We start from the raw sequence: 22,290 nt of genomic DNA, 5'->3' as shown, positions 1-22,290 counted from the left end.
GTTCAAAAGTGCCCTCCTAGGCGATTTCAGCCCCTGCCTCTAAGTCTCTGCACGTCCCTGCTACTGTTTGAGAACACAAGGGTGGTGTTTGTTGGGCTAACGGGAGAACACATGGGTGGTGTTTGTTGGGCTAACGGGAGAACACATGGGTGGTGTTTGTTGGGCTAACGGGAGAACACATGGGTGGTGTTTGTTGGGCTAACGGGAGAACACATGGGTGGTGTTTGTTGGGCTAACGGGAGAACACATGGGTGGTGTTTGTTGGGCTAACGGGAGAACACATGGGTGGTGTTTGTTGGGCTAACGGGAGAACACATGGGTGGTGTTTGTTGGGCTAACGGGAGAACACATGGGTGGTGTTTGTTGGGCTAACGGGAGAACACATGGGTGGTGTTTGTTGGGCTAACGGGAGAACACATGGGTGGTGTTTGTTGGGCTAACGGGAGAACACATGGGTGGTGTTTGTTGGGCTAATGGGACCAGAAAACTGATTATATTAATTATACTGTCCAAAAGTCTGTAAATGGCTCTTAACTGTTTTAAAACTGCAAATGAATGAATGAATGACAAAAGTGGTTGTGTTTTGTGTGCAGTCAATGAATGCAGTGATGTTATTTGTAATTTTTTTTTTTAATGTTTTTAATCAATAAATAGATTGTTTTTCCATATATAAACATCAGCCTTTCAACTAAACTCACTAAACTAGAGATAAACTGTAGTCAAAACCTTACATCAGATGATGGGATGATCAGATGAAGAACGCAGGCAGAGAGGTGAACTGAAGATCCCATCAGAGTAGTATTTATTTCAGAAGTACATGAAAACATAGCTTCCCTTCGACCCTGAGCCGGGAGCCCAGGGCCTCCATAGTACTGACCACCGGAGCGGCCAGTTAAGACTGCACTCCTTCATTTACAACATGACATGATATAGGCTACTTTCAGATCAAACCGTTGAATTCTGGGTGGGGTTTAAGATTTTACATAGAGATTGAAAAACACATGGTAAACCAGTGATCTCTCAAAAGGTTTCTCAAGACAATAGAATGCTACATTTCTCCAACGCCTGGTGTTGTGTATAAAAATCCGGCGACCCCAAGGATCAATTTGTTGCATAAATTTAAGATAAGGGAAGGATCGAAGACCAATTTGTTGGAAAGATGGCGAGAAAGGCCATTTAATGGATACAAATAAATGATATCTATTCTGTAATGCTAATTAGAAAGGACTGTAAATAAATATATATACCTTCAATAACCCAGCAGGGAGACCAAATACCGTGCTGTATTTACCTTACAAATGAGTGAATAGCCCTTTAAATCTTGAATGACAGCCACGGTACCATAAAAAATAGAAGGATACCTTAAAAACGAATTGGAGACAGACGAAATAAAGTTCTGAGAGGAAGTTTAAGGTTTTAACTGTAATTTTTAGTAGGTAATAGTCAATTTACATAGAGAATGTGCTACATGGTTCAGATAATAATAACAATAGTACAATACATCACTATAATTTAGAGTATTCAATTGTTCCAATATGGATCCGAACTGAACCTGAACTCCTCTTCACAGTATGTTCCTGGCTTATACTGCATCTGACGTCAGTTGTTGATAAACGTTCATTGGCTGAATAGATAGTTCATTTCCGCAATATCCCACGGTGGCGCTGGTTGTCGAGCGCTCATTGGACCAGCACATGGATGATGAGACTGGTATCGTGACATCTTCCTTGTTTCCGTCATTGAGGGCCATAGACCGGGAAAGCACAGAGGCTGGCGTTGCTATGGCAACCTGAAGATAACATTCTTTCCCTGCTAGCTGTAAACTTTCGACAGAGAGAAATACTCCTATCTACTTTCTCACTAGGCATCAAGGTCAAATACATGTCTCAAATCAAAATAGACCTTTCATTATGGCAAGTTTACTTGACTGGGGACAGACATTATGGAGACCGAATAAGGAGTCAACAAGATATAAGATATTAAATCTGAATGTGGCGTCAGGAAATCCATAATATAAATATGATCAAATAATATAAAGGATAAGATGAACAATCCTGTGTAAACAGGCAGTAGGCTATGACTGCCTGTTTGCATATGACTCTTTAAATAAAGTTCTTGAACCAGCAAGTGGCAGTGTGCGGGTCTCTCCTCCTTCCTCATAACGTTTGCTGTACTGCCAGGACCTATACGCACCTGCTATAAAACTGAACCGGGTGTGCGGAAGTCATCCCTTGAATAAGTATTCCTGCCTTCTCTGCATTGTCAAGTCGGCTTGTTATCTACTTCTGCACCCTTAACTCTTGCTGGCTACCTGAGCTGTAAAGATGTCTACTTTCGAGGAAGTCAACATGTTGGCAAATTCTAATCGAGCATCCATATACGAATACTCCGATATGGATGCAGAGAGGATCCTAATCCCTAATGAGATCCTTGGAACAGCAGCATCGTGTGATGAGCTGAAAATTAAGTTGGAAAAACTCCGTAAGAAAGAGATACGTCTACGGATGCACGCCTCCACACTCAGCGAGTACTGGAGGAACAGAAAAATCCCGAGGGGTCTACGCATGGATGTAGCCCCCACACTGGGTAAGGATGATGAACACTTTATGAAACGATGGGGAGAAATCAATAACAAGTGCTCTTTTGACCTAATGCTTCTCGTCATTGAGCAAACAACTGCCGAGGCTCAGTTAGTCAAAACTGAGATAGAAACGCATGAGACTGAGCTCCACAGTAAATTCAGTACAGAGTTTGAATCTATTGACTCAGCTATTAAAGACTCTGTTGCTAAATACAAAGAGAAGGAACACATCAAGAAACTAAAGAAGTACAAGAGAGACGCTGAAGATTATCTGTACAACGAGGTGTATGACTGGGATATCAGCACTAAACCAGCTCAACCCCCCCCACCCACGGACTCTCAGCGGCCCGCTGCTGCAGCTAGAATACCACACGTCACTCGAGGACATGCTGCGGCCCAGGACCAGAGAGGACACCGTTTCAGGGAAGATTCATCCATGGACAGCGACTTCACGACGGACAGAGAGAGTGACTCTAGTATCCCACCCCGTCCTTTTTTAGGACAACGAAAGACAGCCCACCACCCAAGAAAAAAAGATGCAGACGGGGCAAGCGCGCCTCCAGGAAAAGGGCACCGTCCCTGGACACGCAGTCACTCCAAGAGACGGTAATAAATATATCAACAAAGGAACTGTCGAATGATCAAGTTTCAGTGTTATCAAAAGGATTGTCCTTTGTATCAAACTCTAGTGGGGTCAACTCGTTTGGCCTCAAGGTAGACCTTTTTAAATGTTTTCGCCAAATTAAATTGAAACATTTTTTCTCCAAAACTCCCACGTCTAGTGGAGCTTTGGCTGCGAAACATTTTAAACCTAAGAGCACATTTTGCCCGAATGTTTCTAATCATTCTATTAATACTTTTTGTAGACTCGTAGAACAGGATGTTTTAAAAGTTAATGATCAACCTATTCGAGTGTCTAGTAATCTGTCCCAAAGTGAGAAGAAAGCCCTTGTGGAGTTGCTTGATGATAAGGACCTAGTGTTCAAACCCGCAGATAAAGGCGGTGGTTTAGTGGTTCAGGATACTCATAAATATCGACTAGAGATTTTGTCTCAACTGGCAGATAAAAAGTTCTATAAAAGCCTATATACTAACATAGCACATGATGCTGGTCTGGAAGCTCTAAAGTATTATCTGTCTAGTCGAGACCACCCAGCTATACCACCTGATGAATTCATCATTGATTTAGCTTCATATGTCTTGAAGTACAACTACTTTAGTTTTGACAATGAATTTTATTTGCAAGTATCTGGTACATCTATGGGTTCAATTTTTGCACCTAATTTTGCTAACCTGTTTATGGGGCATTTTGAGGAAAAGTGTGTTTATGACTCTACAAAGAACATATACCAACAAAACATTATTAAATGGTATCGATACATTGATGACATTTTCTGTGTATTTAAAGGTAATTCAGATGAAGTCCAACACTTTGTAACATTATTAAATAGTTTTGACTCTAATCTAAAGTTCACTATGGAATGTAGTCAGTCCCGGGTACACTTTCTAGATATGTGGATACAGTTAAATGATGGCAATCTGTCGACCACCCTATATCAGAAAGAAACTGATCGAAATACTCTATTATTGGCCACTAGCAATCACCCCCCTGCTCTCATCAAGTCCCTGCCCATTAGTCAGTTTTATAGACTGAGACGTGTTTGTTCCTCCACTGAGGATTTTATTGACAAATCGTCAGAGATGAAAGTCAAGTTTACCCAAAGAGGGCATGCCATTGAAAACGTTGAGAAAGCATATACATTGGCTCTACAGAAGCCCCGTACAGAACTGTTGACAAAAACAAAGAGAAAAGAAAAAAAGTTTTCGGTAACATGTGTCACCACATATTATCCTCACTCTCGTGAGATAAAGGCTATGTTCAAAAAGCACTGGCACATTTTAACCTCTGATCCTGAACTATTGGCATTATTTAAGTACCCTCCCTTGTTTTCTTTTAAACGAGGAAAAAATTTAAAAGACCAACTTGTACATTCTGACTTTCAGTCCCCTAAGGTTTCACTTAGACAGACCTTATTGAGTCCTCTGCCACAGGGCAATTATCCATGTGGCCATTGTGCCCAGTGTGGCAATACACACAAGACGTCCTCTTTTAATCACCCCCATACTGGCAAGAAGTTCAAGATTAACAGCATTATAACTTGTGTCTCAACCCATGTGGTATACATGATCAAATGTCCTTGTGGTTTAGCATATATTGGGAAAACTACTAGACAGTTAAAACAGAGAATGAGCGAACATAAGAGCTCTATTCGAAGAAATGACCGTGAATATCCTGTTGCCATTCATTTCAATGATCTTAAACATGACATCTCCACTTTTCGCTTTATTGGAATAGAACAAGTCAAACTACCAGCCAGAGGTGGTAACCATGATGTCCTGCTCAAACAACGCGAAGCGTACTGGATACACACATTGCAAACTCTCTACCCGAAAGGGTTGAATGATGAGCTATTATTAAATGTTATGCTGTAATCCATAAACTGTATTTATTATATCATTGATTTGAACTTCATGTCCAGTGGGGTACTAAAAGCACCATGTGTCTTCTTTTCTATCCATTATGTCCACTCTTGTTTGAGTATGGACTTTTTTGACATTTATTTACTTATTAATTAATTGTATGTTGATTTCCTTCCATGTATTATGGCATGACACTTATATATTATTCCCTGTATTATTGTAATTGGTGACTTTCAATAATATACTAGGAATGTTCTATAGAAGTACTGCACCTTTAAGTCACATGACTGGGTTCTTCACAGCTGCTATCTATTGAATGATTACTATATACAATTTGATTGGTTGTTCAAACCTACTGTTGTGTATTTAATGAATGTCAGCCTATTCTCAAACTATGCCTGAAGAAGGCCGAAAGGCCGAAACGTTGCATATGACTCTTTAAATAAAGTTCTTGAACCAGCAAGTGGCAGTGTGCGGGTCTCTCCTCCTTCCTCATAACGTTTGCTGTACTGCCAGGACCTATACGCACCTGCTATAAAACTGAACCGGGTGTGCGGAAGTCATCCCTTGAATAAGTAGGCTATGAGTAAAATGATGATAAAAGGGCAAGATGACAAAATGACCTATATGGAACACGGTCTGGGCCAACATAATATGATGGAGTGGCCAACTTGACATGACGTGTAAACATGTCAGAATTTATCTAACACCTGGCACGGCCTCAAACGGTAAAGAACAATGCCTGGCCACAGGTAGACCTAGAATGCCTGTGATCATTTAATTAACTCCGTAAATTTCCATGTATCATAGGCATAGAACGGTCGCTACTGTCCCTGGTTGAATTCAATTGTGTGCGGCCTGAATGTGATAAATGCTCCGTTTGTACTCACCCATTAAATAATTCCAAAAACGTGGAGTGAAATATGGTCCTCTAGTTTTATATCCATGTGAAAGTTCTGGCACAAAACGTGTATTTAGTCAATTATCTCCACTTTTTCAAGAGATGCACACGGACGTCTTTCTCTCCGGGCGAGGGGGGACTGGAATGATCGATGAACTGATTTTAGACGTCATCACCAATTGACAAGGGAAACACAAAAGTTTGGGTCACACAATTGGCAGGTGGTGTGATTAATTACCCAGCACCTATCGCAAGGCACCTGCCAATTGTGTGACCCAAACTTTTGTGTTTCCCTTGTCAATTGGTGATGACGTCTAAAATCAGTTCATCGATCATTCCAGTCCCCCCTCGCCCGGAGAGAAAGACGTCCGTGTGCATCTCTTGAAAAAGTGGAGATAATTGACTAAATACACGTTTTGTGCCAGAACTTTCACATGGATATAAAACTAGAGGACCATATTTCACTCCACGTTTTTGGAATTATTTAATGGGTGAGTACAAACGGAGCATTTATCACATTCAGGCCGCACACAATTGAATTCAACCAGGGACAGTAGCGACTGTTCTTAGCCCGTCTCCGGACCCCCGGTTGAGCTCCTTTGGACCCCGTCATCAAAATGTCAGAAACTTTAACGTAGGGTTCCGAAAGGAGCTAGACCGTTCTATGCCTATGATACATGGAAATTTACGAAGTTAATTAAATGATCACAGGCATTCTAGGTCTAGGCCACAGGGTACTTGGCTGAGGACCTCTTAGTAAAGGAAGACCCCTAGACCAAGCTCTTCTGACTAGACAATGTGTCTCACTTAACCTCCTTAGCAGTCGAATAAACAGTGACCAAAATGTATAGTCTAATTATTGACAGAATATTGCAAATATGGAATTATGGACTATATTCACGAGACCACAATTATTATTAGTATTATTATATTATATAAAACATATTATATATTATAATAATATAATAATATATATTATATTATTTGCTCAACTCACCGTGACAAAGCAATATAAGCATCAGTGGATTCATCAGCTGATGTGTTCAATTTGGCAAGGCTGCCTTGTTGTCATACGGGTTGCCAGGTTTGCCGCTATTCCGCTTCCAATGCTTTTTACAAAAAAAAGGAAAAACAATACCACCAAGTGACTGAAGTTAGGGCGAGTATATGGCTCTGGGGCGAGTATAGCCCTGAAACATGACTGCCATGATAATCATCATGACAGTCATGTTTCAGGGCTAGGGCGAGTAATGTATACGAACAGCTAAACCATTATATAAAACTAGATGACAAGTAAATAGTTTAATTGTCCCCAGATCTATTCAGAATCCACACACACACACACACACACACACACACACAACACACACCACACCAGGCATCGTACTGAGTGAGTGCCAGCAGCAGCACAACCTGGCAACCTGTTCCCAGGGAGGGCTGATGATGGACGCACACAGCGGCTAACGGCTGACTGGGAGAGGGAGCAGCTCTGGATTAGCTAACGGTGCTTTAATTAATACTACTAATGTATATATTATTATATCTGATCCACCTGGACACCAGTTAACCTCCTCCTCCGGGTGTCGGACGGGTCTGAGAGGCCAGTGTAGTGTCCACGGAGCGGTCAGATTGTTGACACCGACTGCTAGCATTCCTTTTAGCCGGGTAAGGTATCGTCGGTTCCCCCCCGGTCTGTTTTGTCGTTGCTAGGCCGGTCTAAACGTTGCTATAGGGCGGCCTGGGTGTCACCAGGCAGGGCACTGTTGTTGGCATTGTGACATGCATTTATTTATTATATTATAGTCTTATTATATTATATACATGGACGGACGGACAGGGTGAGGCTGACCGTTTCAACGGACGCAGTAGAGACTGCAGGGTGATCATTCATCATAACTGGAGCTAATGTACACTAGCTGTGTTAATAACACGGGGGACCGTTCCATTACAGGACATTAGATAACGTTTAGTTGGAATCATTACTTAATACTCGCCACGGGCTGTTCTTACATAAAGCAGTCAAACAGTCGCTCTGGCAGTGAGTCCATTCCACAGTACATTTATGATGAGAGAACTAGATCAACCTAAAGACAAATAACCACCTGGAAGTCACAGCTGTCAACGCCGGTTACACTTTAAGCTTTATTTTTCGTGCTTTATTATGTTAAAATGTCGGTGTAGAGAGAAAGGTGGGGTGCATACTTAGTTTAGACTAGTCATTGGTTAGACATGGGTTAGGTTTAGGTAGCGTTCTAGGTCTGTAGTACAGTTGGTTCTTGCATTTGATTGTCTGTGTTGTGAGTTTTTCTGTTATGGCTTTTTTTGTTTGTTATTGTTACAGCATTTTGTTGTTGAGTTATTCGTGTGTTATGGTTTTAAAGGTGGGCGTGTCACCGTGATGATGGTCGCCGACTGGACGCACACGATCGTCGGCTGCTCTCCTAGGTTTTGACGGTGTGGACATCTGGGACGTATTGACCATCCGTTGGAATCCGAGCCTGAACTTGGACCATAGAGAGGACGGAGCAGTGAGGGGTGTGGCGGCGGGTTGTGGTCAGCCCTCCCACACGGCCTCCCCACCACCGGGTTTTGGTCAGCCCACCCACACGGCCTCCCCACCACCACCACCATGTCCAAGAGCAACAAGAGCCCCGAGGCGGTCAAGGTGGTGGTCCGCCTCCGGCCCATGAACGAGAAGGAGCGTGCGGCCAAGCACACCCGCGTGGTCTCCGTGGACGTCAAGCTGGGCCAGATCATCGTGCGGAACCCCAAGGAGGCGTCGTCGCACCATGACCACCCCAAGGTCTTCACCTTCGACTCGGTCTACGACTGGAACTCCAAGCAGGTGGACCTGTACGACGAGACCTTCCGCCCGCTGGTGGACTCGGTGCTGCTGGGCTTCAACGGGACCATCTTCGCCTACGGGCAGACGGGCACGGGCAAGACGTACACCATGGAGGGCGTGAAGAACGACCCGGAGCGCCGCGGCGTCATCCCCAACTCCTTCGACCACGTGTTCACGCACATCTCGCGCTCGCAGAACCAGAAGTACCTGGTGCGCGCCTCCTACCTGGAGATCTACCAGGAGGAGATCCGAGACCTGCTGGCCAAGGACCAGCAGCGGCGCCTGGAGCTCAAGGAGCGGCCCGACACGGGCGTGTACGTCAAGGACCTCTCGTCCTTCGTCACCAAGAGCGTGCGCGAGATCGAGCACGTGATGAACGTGGGCAACCAGAACCGCTCGGTGGGCGCCACCAACATGAACGAGCACAGCTCGCGCTCCCACGCCATCTTCGTGATCACGGTGGAGTGCAGCGAGCTGGGCGTGGACGGCAAGGACCACATCCGCGTGGGCAAGCTCAACCTGGTGGACCTGGCGGGCAGCGAGCGGCAGGCCAAGTCGGGCGCGCAGGGCGAGCGGCTCAAGGAGGCCACCAAGATCAACCTGTCGCTGTCGGCGCTGGGCAACGTCATCTCTGCCCTGGTGGACGGCAGGAGCACCCACGTCCCCTACAGGTCGGTGGTGTTTTACCCATTAAAAAAAACATTTTTCTGAAAAACCCATGTTTCTATACCAGTGGGGCTCAACCTTTTTCATGTCAAGGACCCCCAGAATTATCTCTATTGGGCCACGGACCCCCATCTCAAAATATGTAGTTCCAGGGACCCCCCCGGAAGCCAATATTTTAGTTAAAAATGTTCGCTCTGAAATATATATTCAAAGATTTGTGCCACATTTTCACGATTTTTCAAAAATAGCAGACCTACAAGCTCGTAGTAGGCTTGGGCGATATTGATTTTTTGATATCGGTATTGATAACGTGAATAATACCGCGATAATCGGTATTATCGGTTTTATTAATCAAACATTAATATATCACACTGACGGGCTGAATTTCCCCATAGAGTGCTATTTCTTGTTTTGGCCACTGTACTGTACTGTACTGTATGCCACTGTACTGTACTGTACTCCGCTGTACTGTACTGTACTCCGCTGTACTGTACTGTACTGTACTGTATGCCACTGTACTGTACTGTACTCCGCTGTACTGTACTGTGCTGTATTCCACTGTACGGTACTGTACTGTACTCCGCTGTACTGTACTGTACTGTACTCCACTGTACTGTACTCCGCTGTACTGTACTGTACTGTACTGTAGCCTAACCTCTCTGCTATCAGTCTGACTCTACAGGGCTGTTCTACCTGATGAATCACACACATACTGTACTGTACTGTACTGTACTGTACTGTACTGTACTGTACTGTACTGTACTGTGCGGTAAAATGACGGTAAAATGACGATATTAGTATTATGACGGTATTCGGTATTATTTATATACTCTGCGATATTACCGATATTGATTTAAAATATCACGGTAATATCGGTATATTGCCCAAGCCTAGCTCGTAGCGCGCCACTCGGTGGCGCACTACGAGCTTGTAGATCTGCTATTTTTCAATAGCTAAATTATAACATAATGTTTAAAACACCAAAAGGGGTTCCTGCCCAAAATGGGTTAAAAAAAAAAGAATCCAACGATTTTGTAACCCATTTTAACCCTAACCCCTGTGATCCTGGGCTCTACACCCTCCGCCAACCTGGGGAGAGCAACAGACTTGAACTCATGCTTCCTTCTATGCATGAGTGTCCAAGTCGCTCCTTTACACCTGACAGGGGGGAGTTTCCCTGGTTGGACGTAGCGCGTGGAAGGAACACGTTATTCCAACCAGTTCCATCAGGCGCCCCGGCTGGCCAGGGGGAGGCAGTTTAGAGACCAGGATTACTGCATGTTTTTTGTGAGGGTACCTACCCTATAGGGGACACGGGGAGAACATGTGAGGGTAGCTACCCTATAGGGGACACGGGGAGAACATGTGAGGGTAGCTACCCTATAGGGGACACGGGGAGAACATGTGAGGGTAGCTACCCTATAGGGGACACGGGGAGAACATGTGAGGGTAGCTACCCTATAGGGGACACGGGGAGAACATGTGAGGGTAGCTACCCTATAGGGGACACGGGGAGAACATGTGAGGGTAGCTACCCTATAGGGGACACGGGGAGAACATGTGAGGGTAGCTACCCTATAGGGGACACGGGGAGAACATGTGAGGGTAGCTACCCTATAGGGGACACGGGGAGAACATGTGAGGGTAGCTACCCTATAGGGGACACGGGGAGAACATGTGAGGGTAGCTACCCTATAGGGGTCACGGGGAGAACATGTGAGGGTAGCTACCCTATAGGGGTCACGGGGAGAACATGTGAGGGTAGCTACCCTATAGAGGTCACGGGGAGAACATGTGAGGGTAGCTACCCTATAGGGGTCACGGGGAGAACATGTGAGGGTAGCTACCCTATAGGGGACACGGGGAGAACATGTGAGGGTAGCTACCCTATAGGGGACACGGGGAGAACATGTGAGGGTAGCTACCCTAGGGGACACGGGGAGAACATGTGAGGGTAGCTACCCTATAGGGGACACGGGGAGAACATGTGAGGGTAGCTACCCTAGGGGACACGCGGAGAACATGTGAGGGTAGCTACCCTAGGTCGATCGGTGGTTGTTGATTTCCTCGACTAAAGACTTAGACGAAAACTGTTCCGTCGACTAGACTACCTTTTTTTTCACTGACGGAAACTAAATGGAAACTAAATGAGAACTAAGCTACGATGACTGAAACTGAGACTAAATATATTGGCAATTTCGTCAACAACTAGACTAAAATGTTAGGAAGGGACTAGTGGACAAGAGATCCAGTATAAGTACAAAAACGCAAGTCGTTTTACACTTGGTTGCATGCTGAAAATGGCAGATCTACAAGCTCACAAGGGTGAGCTTGTAGATCGGCTATTTTCAGCAAGTGTAAAGTCAGTCATTACGACGGCATCAAGGCCCGTCAAAATACATTTTAGTCAACTAAATCAACTAGATTTATGGGGGAGGGGGGGGGGGTACTAAGAAAAACGAAGCTTGTGATACTGCTTGAAAAAGTATCGTTTTGTGATATTATATTTTTCTATAATCACCCACTTCCATAAAGCAGTGGTTTTCAACCAGCTAAATGATGGAGAGTTGGTAACCAAATGGACCCTTATTGGATATATTTAACCCTTATATACTGTATCTTTAACTCTTGAGAGTGTAAAATGAAACCAAATGGACCCTTATTGGATATATTTAACCCTTATATACTGTATCTTTAACTCTTGAGAGTGTAAAATGAAACCAAATGGACCCTTATTGGATATATTTAACCCTTATATACTGTATCTTTAACTCTTGAGAGCGTAACATGAAACCAAATGGACCCTTATTGGTAGCCGCAATTTGCAACTCTAGATTTTTTTATAATGGCATGAATCTAGAGTTGCAATACCCTCCATTGACTCCCCACTCATCATTTTGCGTTTGCGATCTGCTTGTCTTAAACGACGTTAAACTCACCAACATTGCAGCTGTAGTCCAAGCTTGAATTATTCTCTTTCAATCTGCAAAGCTTGTGTTTCATAAAAATCCCCCGTAGACATGTTATGAGCTACTTTCTGTCAAGAAGAAGAAATGTTGGAGTTTGGAAGCGCTCGTTTTTGTTAAGGGGTCGTGCTGCTGCCTCCTGCATTATGTGCAAATGTGAAACAGATGCATGCAGGGACGTTCAGTGACTTACGACGAGCGCTTCCAAACTCCAGCACTTAGAAAAAGAATCACTTGCACAGAATTTCTTGACAGAAAGTAGCTCATAACATGTCTACGGGGGATTTTTATGAAACGCAAGCTTTGCAGATTGAAAGAGAATAATTCAAGCTTGGACTACAGCTGCAATGTTGGTGAGTTTAACGTCGTTTAAGACAAGCAGATCGCAAACGCAAAATGATGAGTGGGGAGTCAATGGAGGGTATTGCAACTCTAGATTCATCCCATTATAAAAAAATCTAGAGTTGCAAATTGCGGCTACCTTATTGGATATATTTAACCCTTATATACTGTATCTTTAACTCTTGAGAGTGTAAAATGAAACCAAATGGACCCTTATTGGATATATGTAACCCTTATATACTGTATCTTTAACTCTTGAGAGTGTAAAATGAAACCAAATGGACCCTTATTGGATATATTTAACCCTTATATACTGTATCTTTAACTCTTGAGAGTGTAAAATGTAACCAAATGGACCCTTATCCGTACGGGTCCATTTGGTTTCATTTTACGCTCTCAAGAGTTAAGTTATCGTTAAACATCTGCATTACTTAATTTACAAAGTCTACACAATTAGAGAATGTAGAATAATTGATATTTTAATCAACTTGCATGCATGTTATCTCTCCTAATGGTACCAACATCATGTTATCTCTCCTAATGGTACCAACATCATGTTATCTCTCCTAATGGTACCAACATCATGTTATCTCTCCTAATGGTACCAACATCATGTTATCTCTCCTAATGGTACCAACATCATGTTATCTCTCCTAATGGTACCAACACCATGTTATCTCTCCTAATGGTACCAACATCATGTTATCTCTCCTAATGGTACCAACATCATGTTATCTCTCCTAATGGTACCAACATCATGTTATCTCTCCTAATGGTACCAACATCATGTTATCTCTCCTAATGGTACCAACATCATGTTATCTCTCCTAATGGTACCAACATCATGTTATCTCTCCTAATGGTACCAACATCATGTTATCTCTCCTAATGGTACCAACACCATGTTATCTCTCCTAATGGTACCAACATCATGTTATCTCTCCTAATGGTACCAACATCATGTTATCTCTCCTAATGGTACCAACATCATGTTATCTCTCCTAACGGTACCAACATCATGTTATCTCTCCTAACGGTACCTACATCATGTTATCTCTCCTAATGGTACCAACATCAGTACAGCATGGAATTGTGGACAAAATCTTATCCGATAACATATTCTTTGGTTTTGGGTCTGAGAGGCTAAATAAAATGGTAAATGGTGCATTTATATAGCGCCTTTATCCAAGGCGCTTTACATAGATTGTGCATTACATTCACCCATTCACACACCTTTACATAGATTGTGCATTACATTCACCCATTCACACACACATTCATACACCGATGTAGGCGGAAACCATGCAAGGCACCAACCTGCACATCAGGAGCAATCAGGGGTTCAGTGTCTTGCTCAAGGACACTTTGGCCCCATTTACACTGGCAGCCAAATCCAGCCTGAATCAGATCTGTGCCACATCAAGATTGAAATCCGATTGGTTTAAATGGTCACATGACTCATTTAGACAAATCAGATTCCAATCTGGATGTGGCTCAGATCTTATTCAGGCTGGATTTGGCTGCCAGTGTAAATGGGGCCTTTGACAGTAACTCTGGGGGAGCCCAGGTTCGAACCGGCAACCTTGCGATTACCATCCAGCCACTCCACCCTTGAGCCACCGCCGGCCGGCTAAATGTCATTAACACCCCGAACGCCCGGGGGCATTTAGGAACATTAAATCAGAGCCCAGCGATATGCAGCAACGGAGCACATTCAGCGATGCTCCAGGCGGCATCCCGGATGTAGCTGAAGTAGCTAAATGTAGCCAAAACACTCCCGACGCGATCGACAACAATGGGAGGAATGATTCATTCTAACGCGAAGGCACCGCGATGGCCCGTCTAAAACATAATCTTTGATTAGAATTGGACGGAGTGCTTTTAGATCAAGAGTTATTCACGTTTTAAGATTTTCGGTCTCATCCACTAAAATTTTGGATGACGTCCCAACCGGAAATGACATCGAATGTTGCCCAACAGCCTGTGGAGCGATGCGATCGGTTTTGATATCAATAAAGTTCCGTCCTGTGATTAATCTCCGTCCTGAGCGCTGAGCGTTACTATCTGATGGGACGGAGACCTTCGTTTATGCCGCCCAGGGTGTTAACCCATTTTGGGCGGGAACCCCTTTTAGTGTTAGCATTATGTTATGCTTTAGCTATTGAAAAATAGCAGATCTACAAGCTCATAGCCCGCCACTCGGTGGCGCGCTACGAGCTTGTAGGTCTGCTATTTTTGAAAAATCGAAGAACTGACATAGAAACAGCTTTTTCAGAAAACTGTCAGGATGTAGAAGACTTTTATAGAATCTGAACTCGGGTCAAAATGGGTTAATTGGTGGTCCGTGCCTCCGTGGCTCAAATGCTGAATAAAATAATGGTCCTTTGATGTGAAATGGGTTGAAAATTAAATACATACAACTTGAAATACTTTTTTTGTATTTAAAACACAATGTAAATGTATTTTCAAATACAGAAAATACAAATTTTCTGTATTTTCAAATACAGAAAATACGTATTTCAAATGCATGCATTTCAAATACTGCCCATCTCTGTGTCCCCCAGGGACTCCAAGCTGACCTTGAACTGGGTTTAAAACCTCTGTGTGTCCCAGGTTAAAACCTCTCTGTGTCCTCCAGGGTTGGGGTTAGGGATGTGAACATGGTTAAAACCTCTCTGTGTCCCCCAGGGTTGGGGTTAGGGATGTGAACATGGTTAAAACCTCTCTGTGTCCTCCAGGGTTGGGGTTAGGGATGTGAACATGGTTAAAACCTCTCTGTGTCCCCCAGGGTTGGGGTTAGGGATGTGAACATGGTTAAAACCTCTCTGTGTCCTCCAGGGTTGGGGTTAGGGATGTGAACATGGTTAAAACCTCTCTGTGTCCCCCAGGGTTGGGGTTAGGGATGTGAACATGGTTAAAACCTCTCTGTGTCCTCCAGGGTTGGGGTTAGGGATGTGAACATGGTTAAAACCTCTCTGTGTCCTCCAGGGTTGGGGTTAGGGATGTGAACATGGTTAAAACCTCTCTGTGTCCTCCAGGGTTGGGGTTAGGGATGTGAACATGGTTAAAACCTCTCTGTGTCCTCCAGGGTTGGGGTTAGGGATGTGAACATGGTTAAAACCTCTCTGTGTCCTCCAGGGTTGGGGTTAGGGATGTGAACATGGTTAAAACCTCTCTGTGTCCTCCAGGGTTGGGGTTAGGGATGTGAACATGGTTAAAACCTCTCTGTGTCCTCCAGGGTTGGGGTTAGGGATGTGAACATGGTTAAAACCTCTCTGTGTCCCCCAGGGTTGGGGTTAGGGATGTGAACATGGTTAAAACCTCTCTGTGTCCCCCAGGGTTGGGGTTAGGGATGTGAACATGGTTAAAACCTCTGTGTCCTCCAGGGTTGGGGTTAGGGATGTGAACATGGTTAAAACCTCTGTGTCCTCCAGGGTTGGGGTTAGGGATGTGAACATGGTTAAAACCTCTCTGTGTCCCCCAGGGTTGGGGTTAGGGATGTGAACATGGTTAAAACCTCTCTGTCCATCCAGGGACTCCAAGCTGACGCGGCTGCTCCAGGACTCTCTGGGCGGTAACGCCCGCACGGTGATGGTGGCCAACATCGGCCCCGCCTCCTACAACCTGGACGAGACGCTGACCACGCTGCGCTACGCCAACCGCGCCAAGAACATCAAGAACAAGCCGCGCATCAACGAGGACCCCAAGGACGCCCTGCTGCGCCAGTTCCAGGAGGAGATCGCCCGGCTCAAGGAGCAGCTGGAGAGGAGGTGCTCGGGGAAGAGGAGGAAGAGGAGGCGCGTCAGGAGGGAGGGCGACGAGGAGGAGCCGGAGGACGGGGAGACGGAGACGGAGGAGGAGGAGGACGGGGAGGACGACGACGACGACGGCGGCGAGGAGGACAGGGGCGACGGCGGGGACTACTGGCGGGAGAAGCACGAGAAGCTGGAGAGGGAGCGGAACGCCATCATGGAGGACCACAGCCTGGTGGCCGAGGAGAAGGTCCGCCTGCTCAGGCAGAAGGAGAAGAAGATGGAGGACTTGAGGAAGGAGAAGGAGGCCGGAGAGCTTCTGTCTGCCAAAGTCAAGGTACGGTAGGCAGATTTAGTTCTTGCTAAATTGGACGTTTGCCCGTCAGTTAATGGCATTCTGTACGCTCGTGCCAGGATCAGTCGGGAACCTGCACTTACTGTATCTAGCTACTCCTCCTATTATATGCACAGCGTAATCACTTTAACCCACTTAGGCCTGAGTCTCTGTCCGATGGAACCCTCATATGAGTCTCTGTCTGATGGAACCCTCATATGAGTCTCTGTCAGATGGAACCCTCATATGAGTCTCTGATGGAACCCTCATATGAGTCTCTGTCAGATGGAACCCTCATATGAGTCTCTGATGGAACCCTCATATGAGTCTCTGATGGAACCCTCATATGAGTCTCTGATGGAACCCTCATATGAGTCTCTGATGGAACCCTCATATGAGTCTCTGATGGAACCCTCATATGAGTCTCTGTCAGATGGAACCCTCATATGAGTCTCTGTCAGATGGAACCCTCATATGAGTCTCTGTCTGATGGAACCCTCATATGAGTCTCTGTCTGATGGAACCCTCATATGAGTCTCTGTCAGATGGAACCCTCATATGAGTCTCTGATGGAACCCTCATATGAGTCTCTGTCAGATGGAACCCTCATATGAGTCTCTGATGGAACCCTCATATGAGTCTCTGATGGAACCCTCATATGAGTCTCTGTCTGATGGAACCCTCATATGAGTCTCTGATGGAACCCTCATATGAGTCTCTGTCTGATGGAACCCTCATATGAGTCTCTGATGGAACCCTCATATGAGTCTCTGTCAGATGGAACCCTCATATGAGTCTCTGATGGAACCCTCATATGAGTCTCTGTCAGATGGAACCCTCATATGAGTCTCTGATGGAACCCTCATATGAGTCTCTGTCAGATGGAACCCTCATATGAGTCTCTGTCAGATGGAACCCTCATATGAGTCTCTGTCTGATGGAACCCTCATATGAGTCTCTGTCAGATGGAACCCTCATATGAGTCTCTGATGGAACCCTCATATGAGTCTCTGATGGAACCCTCATATGAGTCTCTGATGGAACCCTCATATGAGTCTCTGTCAGATGGAACCCTCATATGAGTCTCTGATGGAACCCTCATATGAGTCTCTGATGGAACCCTCATATGAGTCTCTGTCTGATGGAACCCTCATATGAGTCTCTGTCAGATGGAACCCTCATATGAGTCTCTGATGGAACCCTCATATGAGTCTCTGTCTGATGGAACCCTCATATGAGTCTCTGTCAGATGGAACCCTCATATGAGTCTCTGTCAGATGGAACCCTCATATGAGTCTCTGTCAGATGGAACCCTCATATGAGTCTCTGATGGAACCCTCATATGAGTCTCTGATGGAACCCTCATATGAGTCTCTGTCTGATGGAACCCTCATATGAGTCTCTGATGGAACCCTCATATGAGTCTCTGTCAGATGGAACCCTCATATGAGTCTCTGTCTGATGGAACCCTCATATGAGTCTCTGTCAGATGGAACCCTCATATGAGTCTCTGTCAGATGGAACCCTCATATGAGTCTCTGTCTGATGGAACCCTCATATGAGTCTCTGTCTGGAACCCTCATATGAGTCTCTGTCAGATGGAACCCTCATATGAGTCTCTGTCTGATGGAACCCTCATATGAGTCTCTGTCTGATGGAACCCTCATATGAGTCTCTGTCAGATGGAACCCTCATATGAGTCTCTGTCTGGAACCCTCATATGAGTCTCTGATGGAACCCTCATATGAGTCTCTGTCAGATGGAACCCTCATATGAGTCTCTGATGGAACCCTCATATGAGTCTCTGATGGAACCCTCATATGAGTCTCTGTCTGATGGAACCCTCATATGAGTCTCTGATGGAACCCTCATATGAGTCTCTGTCAGATGGAACCCTCATATGAGTCTCTGATGGAACCCTCATATGAGTCTCTGTCAGATGGAACCCTCATATGAGTCTCTGATGGAACCCTCATATGAGTCTCTGATGGAACCCTCATATGAGTCTCTGTCCGATGGAACCCTCATATGAGTCTCTGTCAGATGGAACCCTCATATGAGTCTCTGTCAGATGGAACCCGCATATGAGTCTCTGTCAGATGGAACCCTCATATGAGTCTCTGATGGAACCCTCATATGAGTCTCTGTCTGATGGAACCCTCATATGAGTCTCTGTCAGATGGAACCCTCATATGAGTCTCTGTCAGATGGAACCCTCATATGAGTCTCTGATGGAACCCTCATATGAGTCTCTGTCAGATGGAACCCTCATATGAGTCTCTGTCAGATGGAACCCTCATATGAGTCTCTGTCAGATGGAACCCTCATATGAGTCTCTGTCAGATGGAACCCTCATATGAGTCTCTGTCAGATGGAACCCTCATATGAGTCTCTGTCAGATGGAACCCTCATATGAGTCTCTGATGGAACCCTCATATGAGTCTCTGATGGAACCCTCATATGAGTCTCTGTCTGATGGAACCCTCATATGAGTCTCTGATGGAACCCTCATATGAGTCTCTGTCAGATGGAACCCTCATATGAGTCTCTGATGGAACCCTCATATGAGTCTCTGATGGAACCCTCATATGAGTCTCTGTCCGATGGAACCCTCATATGAGTCTCTGTCAGATGGAACCCTCATATGAGTCTCTGATGGAACCCTCATATGAGTCTCTGTCCGATGGAACCCTCATATGAGTCTCTGATGGAACCCTCATATGAGTCTCTGTCCGATGGAACCCGCATATGAGTCTCTGTCAGATGGAACCCTCATATGAGTCTCTGATGGAACCCTCATATGAGTCTCTGTCTGATGGAACCCTCATATGAGTCTCTGTCAGATGGAACCCTCATATGAGTCTCTGATGGAACCCTCATATGAGTCTCTGTCAGATGGAACCCTCATATGAGTCTCTGATGGAACCCTCATATGAGTCTCTGTCAGATGGAACCCTCATATGAGTCTCTGTCAGATGGAACCCTCATATGAGTCTCTGTCTGATGGAACCCTCATATGAGTCTCTGATGGAACCCTCATATGAGTCTCTGATGGAACCCTCATATGAGTCTCTGTCAGATGGAACCCTCATATGAGTCTCTGTCTGATGGAACCCTCATATGAGTCTCTGATGGAACCCTCATATGAGTCTCTGATGGAACCCTCATATGAGTCTCTGTCAGATGGAACCCTCATATGAGTCTCTGTCAGATGGAACCCTCATATGAGTCTCTGTCAGATGGAACCCTCATATGAGTCTCTGTCTGATGGAACCCTCATATGAGTCTCTGATGGAACCCTCATATGAGTCTCTGTCAGATGGAACCCTCATATGAGTCTCTGTCTGATGGAACCCTCATATGAGTCTCTGTCTGATGGAACCCTCATATGAGTCTCTGTCAGATGGAACCCTCATATGAGTCTCTGTCAGATGGAACCCTCATATGAGTCTCTGTCAGATGGAACCCTCATATGAGTCTCTGATGGAACCCTCATATGAGTCTCTGTCAGATGGAACCCTCATATGAGTCTCTGTCTGATGGAACCCTCATATGAGTCTCTGTCTGATGGAACCCTCATATGAGTCTCTGTCCGATGGAACCCTCATATGAGTCTCTGTCTGATGGAACCCTCATATGAGTCTCTATCTGATGGAACCCTCATATGAGTCTCTGTCCGATGGAACCCTCATATGAGTCTCTGTCAGATGGAACCCTCATATGAGTCTCTGTCTGATGGAACCCTCATATGAGTCTCTGTCTGATGGAACCCTCATATGAGTCTCTGTCTGATGGAACCCTCATATGAGTCTCTGTCTGATGGAACCCTCATATGAGTCTCTGTCAGATGGAACCCTCATATGAGTCTCTGATGGAACCCTCATATGAGTCTCTGTCTGATGGAACCCTCATATGAGTCTCTGTCAGATGGAACCCTCATATGAGTCTCTGATGGAACCCTCATATGAGTCTCTGTCTGATGGAACCCTCATATGAGTCTCTGTCAGATGGAACCCTCATATGAGTCTCTGTCCGATGGAACCCTCATATGAGTCTCTGTCTGATGGAACCCTCATATGAGTCTCTGTCCGATGGAACCCTCATATGAGTCTCTGTCTGATGGAACCCTCATATGAGTCTCTGTCTGATGGAACCCTCATATGAGTCTCTGTCCGATGGAACCCTCATATGAGTCTCTGTCAGATGGAACCCTCATATGAGTCTCTGTCTGATGGAACCCTCATATGAGTCTCTGTCCGATGGAACCCTCATATGAGTCTCTGTCCGATGGAACCCTCATATGAGTCTCTGTCTGATGGAACCCTCATATGAGTCTCTGATGGAACCCTCATATGAGTCTCTGTCTGATGGAACCCTCATATGAGTCTCTGTCAGATGGAACCCTCATATGAGTCTCTGTCTGATGGAACCCTCATATGAGTCTCTGTCTGATGGAACCCTCATATGAGTCTCTGTCAGATGGAACCCTCATATGAGTCTCTGTCTGATGGAACCCTCATATGAGTCTCTGTCCGATGGAACCCTCATATGAGTCTCTGTCCGATGGAACCCTCATATGAGTCTCTGTCTGATGGAACCCTCATATGAGTCTCTGTCTGGAACCCTCATATGAGTCTCTGTCAGATGGAACCCTCATATGAGTCTCTGTCTGATGGAACCCTCATATGAGTCTCTGTCTGGAACCCTCATATGAGTCTCTGTCAGATGGAACCCTCATATGAGTCTCTGTCTGATGGAACCCTCATATGAGTCTCTGTCCGATGGAACCCTCATATGAGTCTCTGTCTGATGGAACCCTCATATGAGTCTCTGTCTGGAACCCTCATATGAGTCTCTGTCAGATGGAACCCTCATATGAGTCTCTGATGGAACCCTCATATGAGTCTCTGTCTGATGGAACCCTCATATGAGTCTCTGATGGAACCCTCATATGAGTCTCTGTCAGATGGAACCCTCATATGAGTCTCTGTCTGATGGAACCCTCATATGAGTCTCTGATGGAACCCTCATATGAGTCTCTGATGGAACCCTCATATGAGTCTCTGTCTGATGGAACCCTCATATGAGTCTCTGATGGAACCCTCATATGAGTCTCTGTCTGATGGAACCCTCATATGAGTCTCTGTCAGATGGAACCCTCATATGAGTCTCTGTCAGATGGAACCCTCATATGAGTCTCTGATGGAACCCTCATATGAGTCTCTGTCAGATGGAACCCTCATATGAGTCTCTGATGGAACCCTCATATGAGTCTCTGTCTGATGGAACCCTCATATGAGTCTCTGATGGAACCCTCATATGAGTCTCTGTCAGATGGAACCCTCATATGAGTCTCTGATGGAACCCTCATATGAGTCTCTGTCTGATGGAACCCTCATATGAGTCTCTGTCAGATGGAACC

At 45.2% G+C, this 22,290-nt stretch overlaps 1 protein-coding gene across 2 annotated transcripts in view; it reads left to right on the top strand.

Moving 5' to 3' along the window:
* Positions 1-7,331: 7,331 nt before the first annotated feature.
* The window catches only part of kif3b (kinesin family member 3B), a 46,850-nt gene continuing 31,891 nt past the window's right edge, over positions 7,332-22,290 (top strand). Inside the window, exons 1-3 of one of the 2 annotated variants that reach the window (XM_079531489.1) lie at positions 7,332-7,467; positions 8,345-9,479; positions 16,316-16,871. In XM_079531489.1, coding sequence (XP_079387615.1) covers positions 8,593-9,479; positions 16,316-16,871 — 1,443 coding nt within the window. In that variant the 5' untranslated portion in view covers positions 7,332-7,467; positions 8,345-8,592. Of the gene's footprint in view, positions 7,629-8,344; positions 9,480-16,315; positions 16,872-22,290 lie in introns of both variants that reach the window. The other variant, XM_079531490.1, reaches the window with a different exon arrangement.

The sequence above is a fragment of the Electrona antarctica genome (genome assembly GCF_951216825.1).
Source record: "Electrona antarctica genome assembly, contig: SUPER_2_unloc_1, whole genome shotgun sequence".
Classification (NCBI taxonomy): Eukaryota; Metazoa; Chordata; class Actinopteri; order Myctophiformes; family Myctophidae; genus Electrona; species Electrona antarctica.
This window is presented reverse-complemented; position numbering and strand designations above follow the sequence as displayed.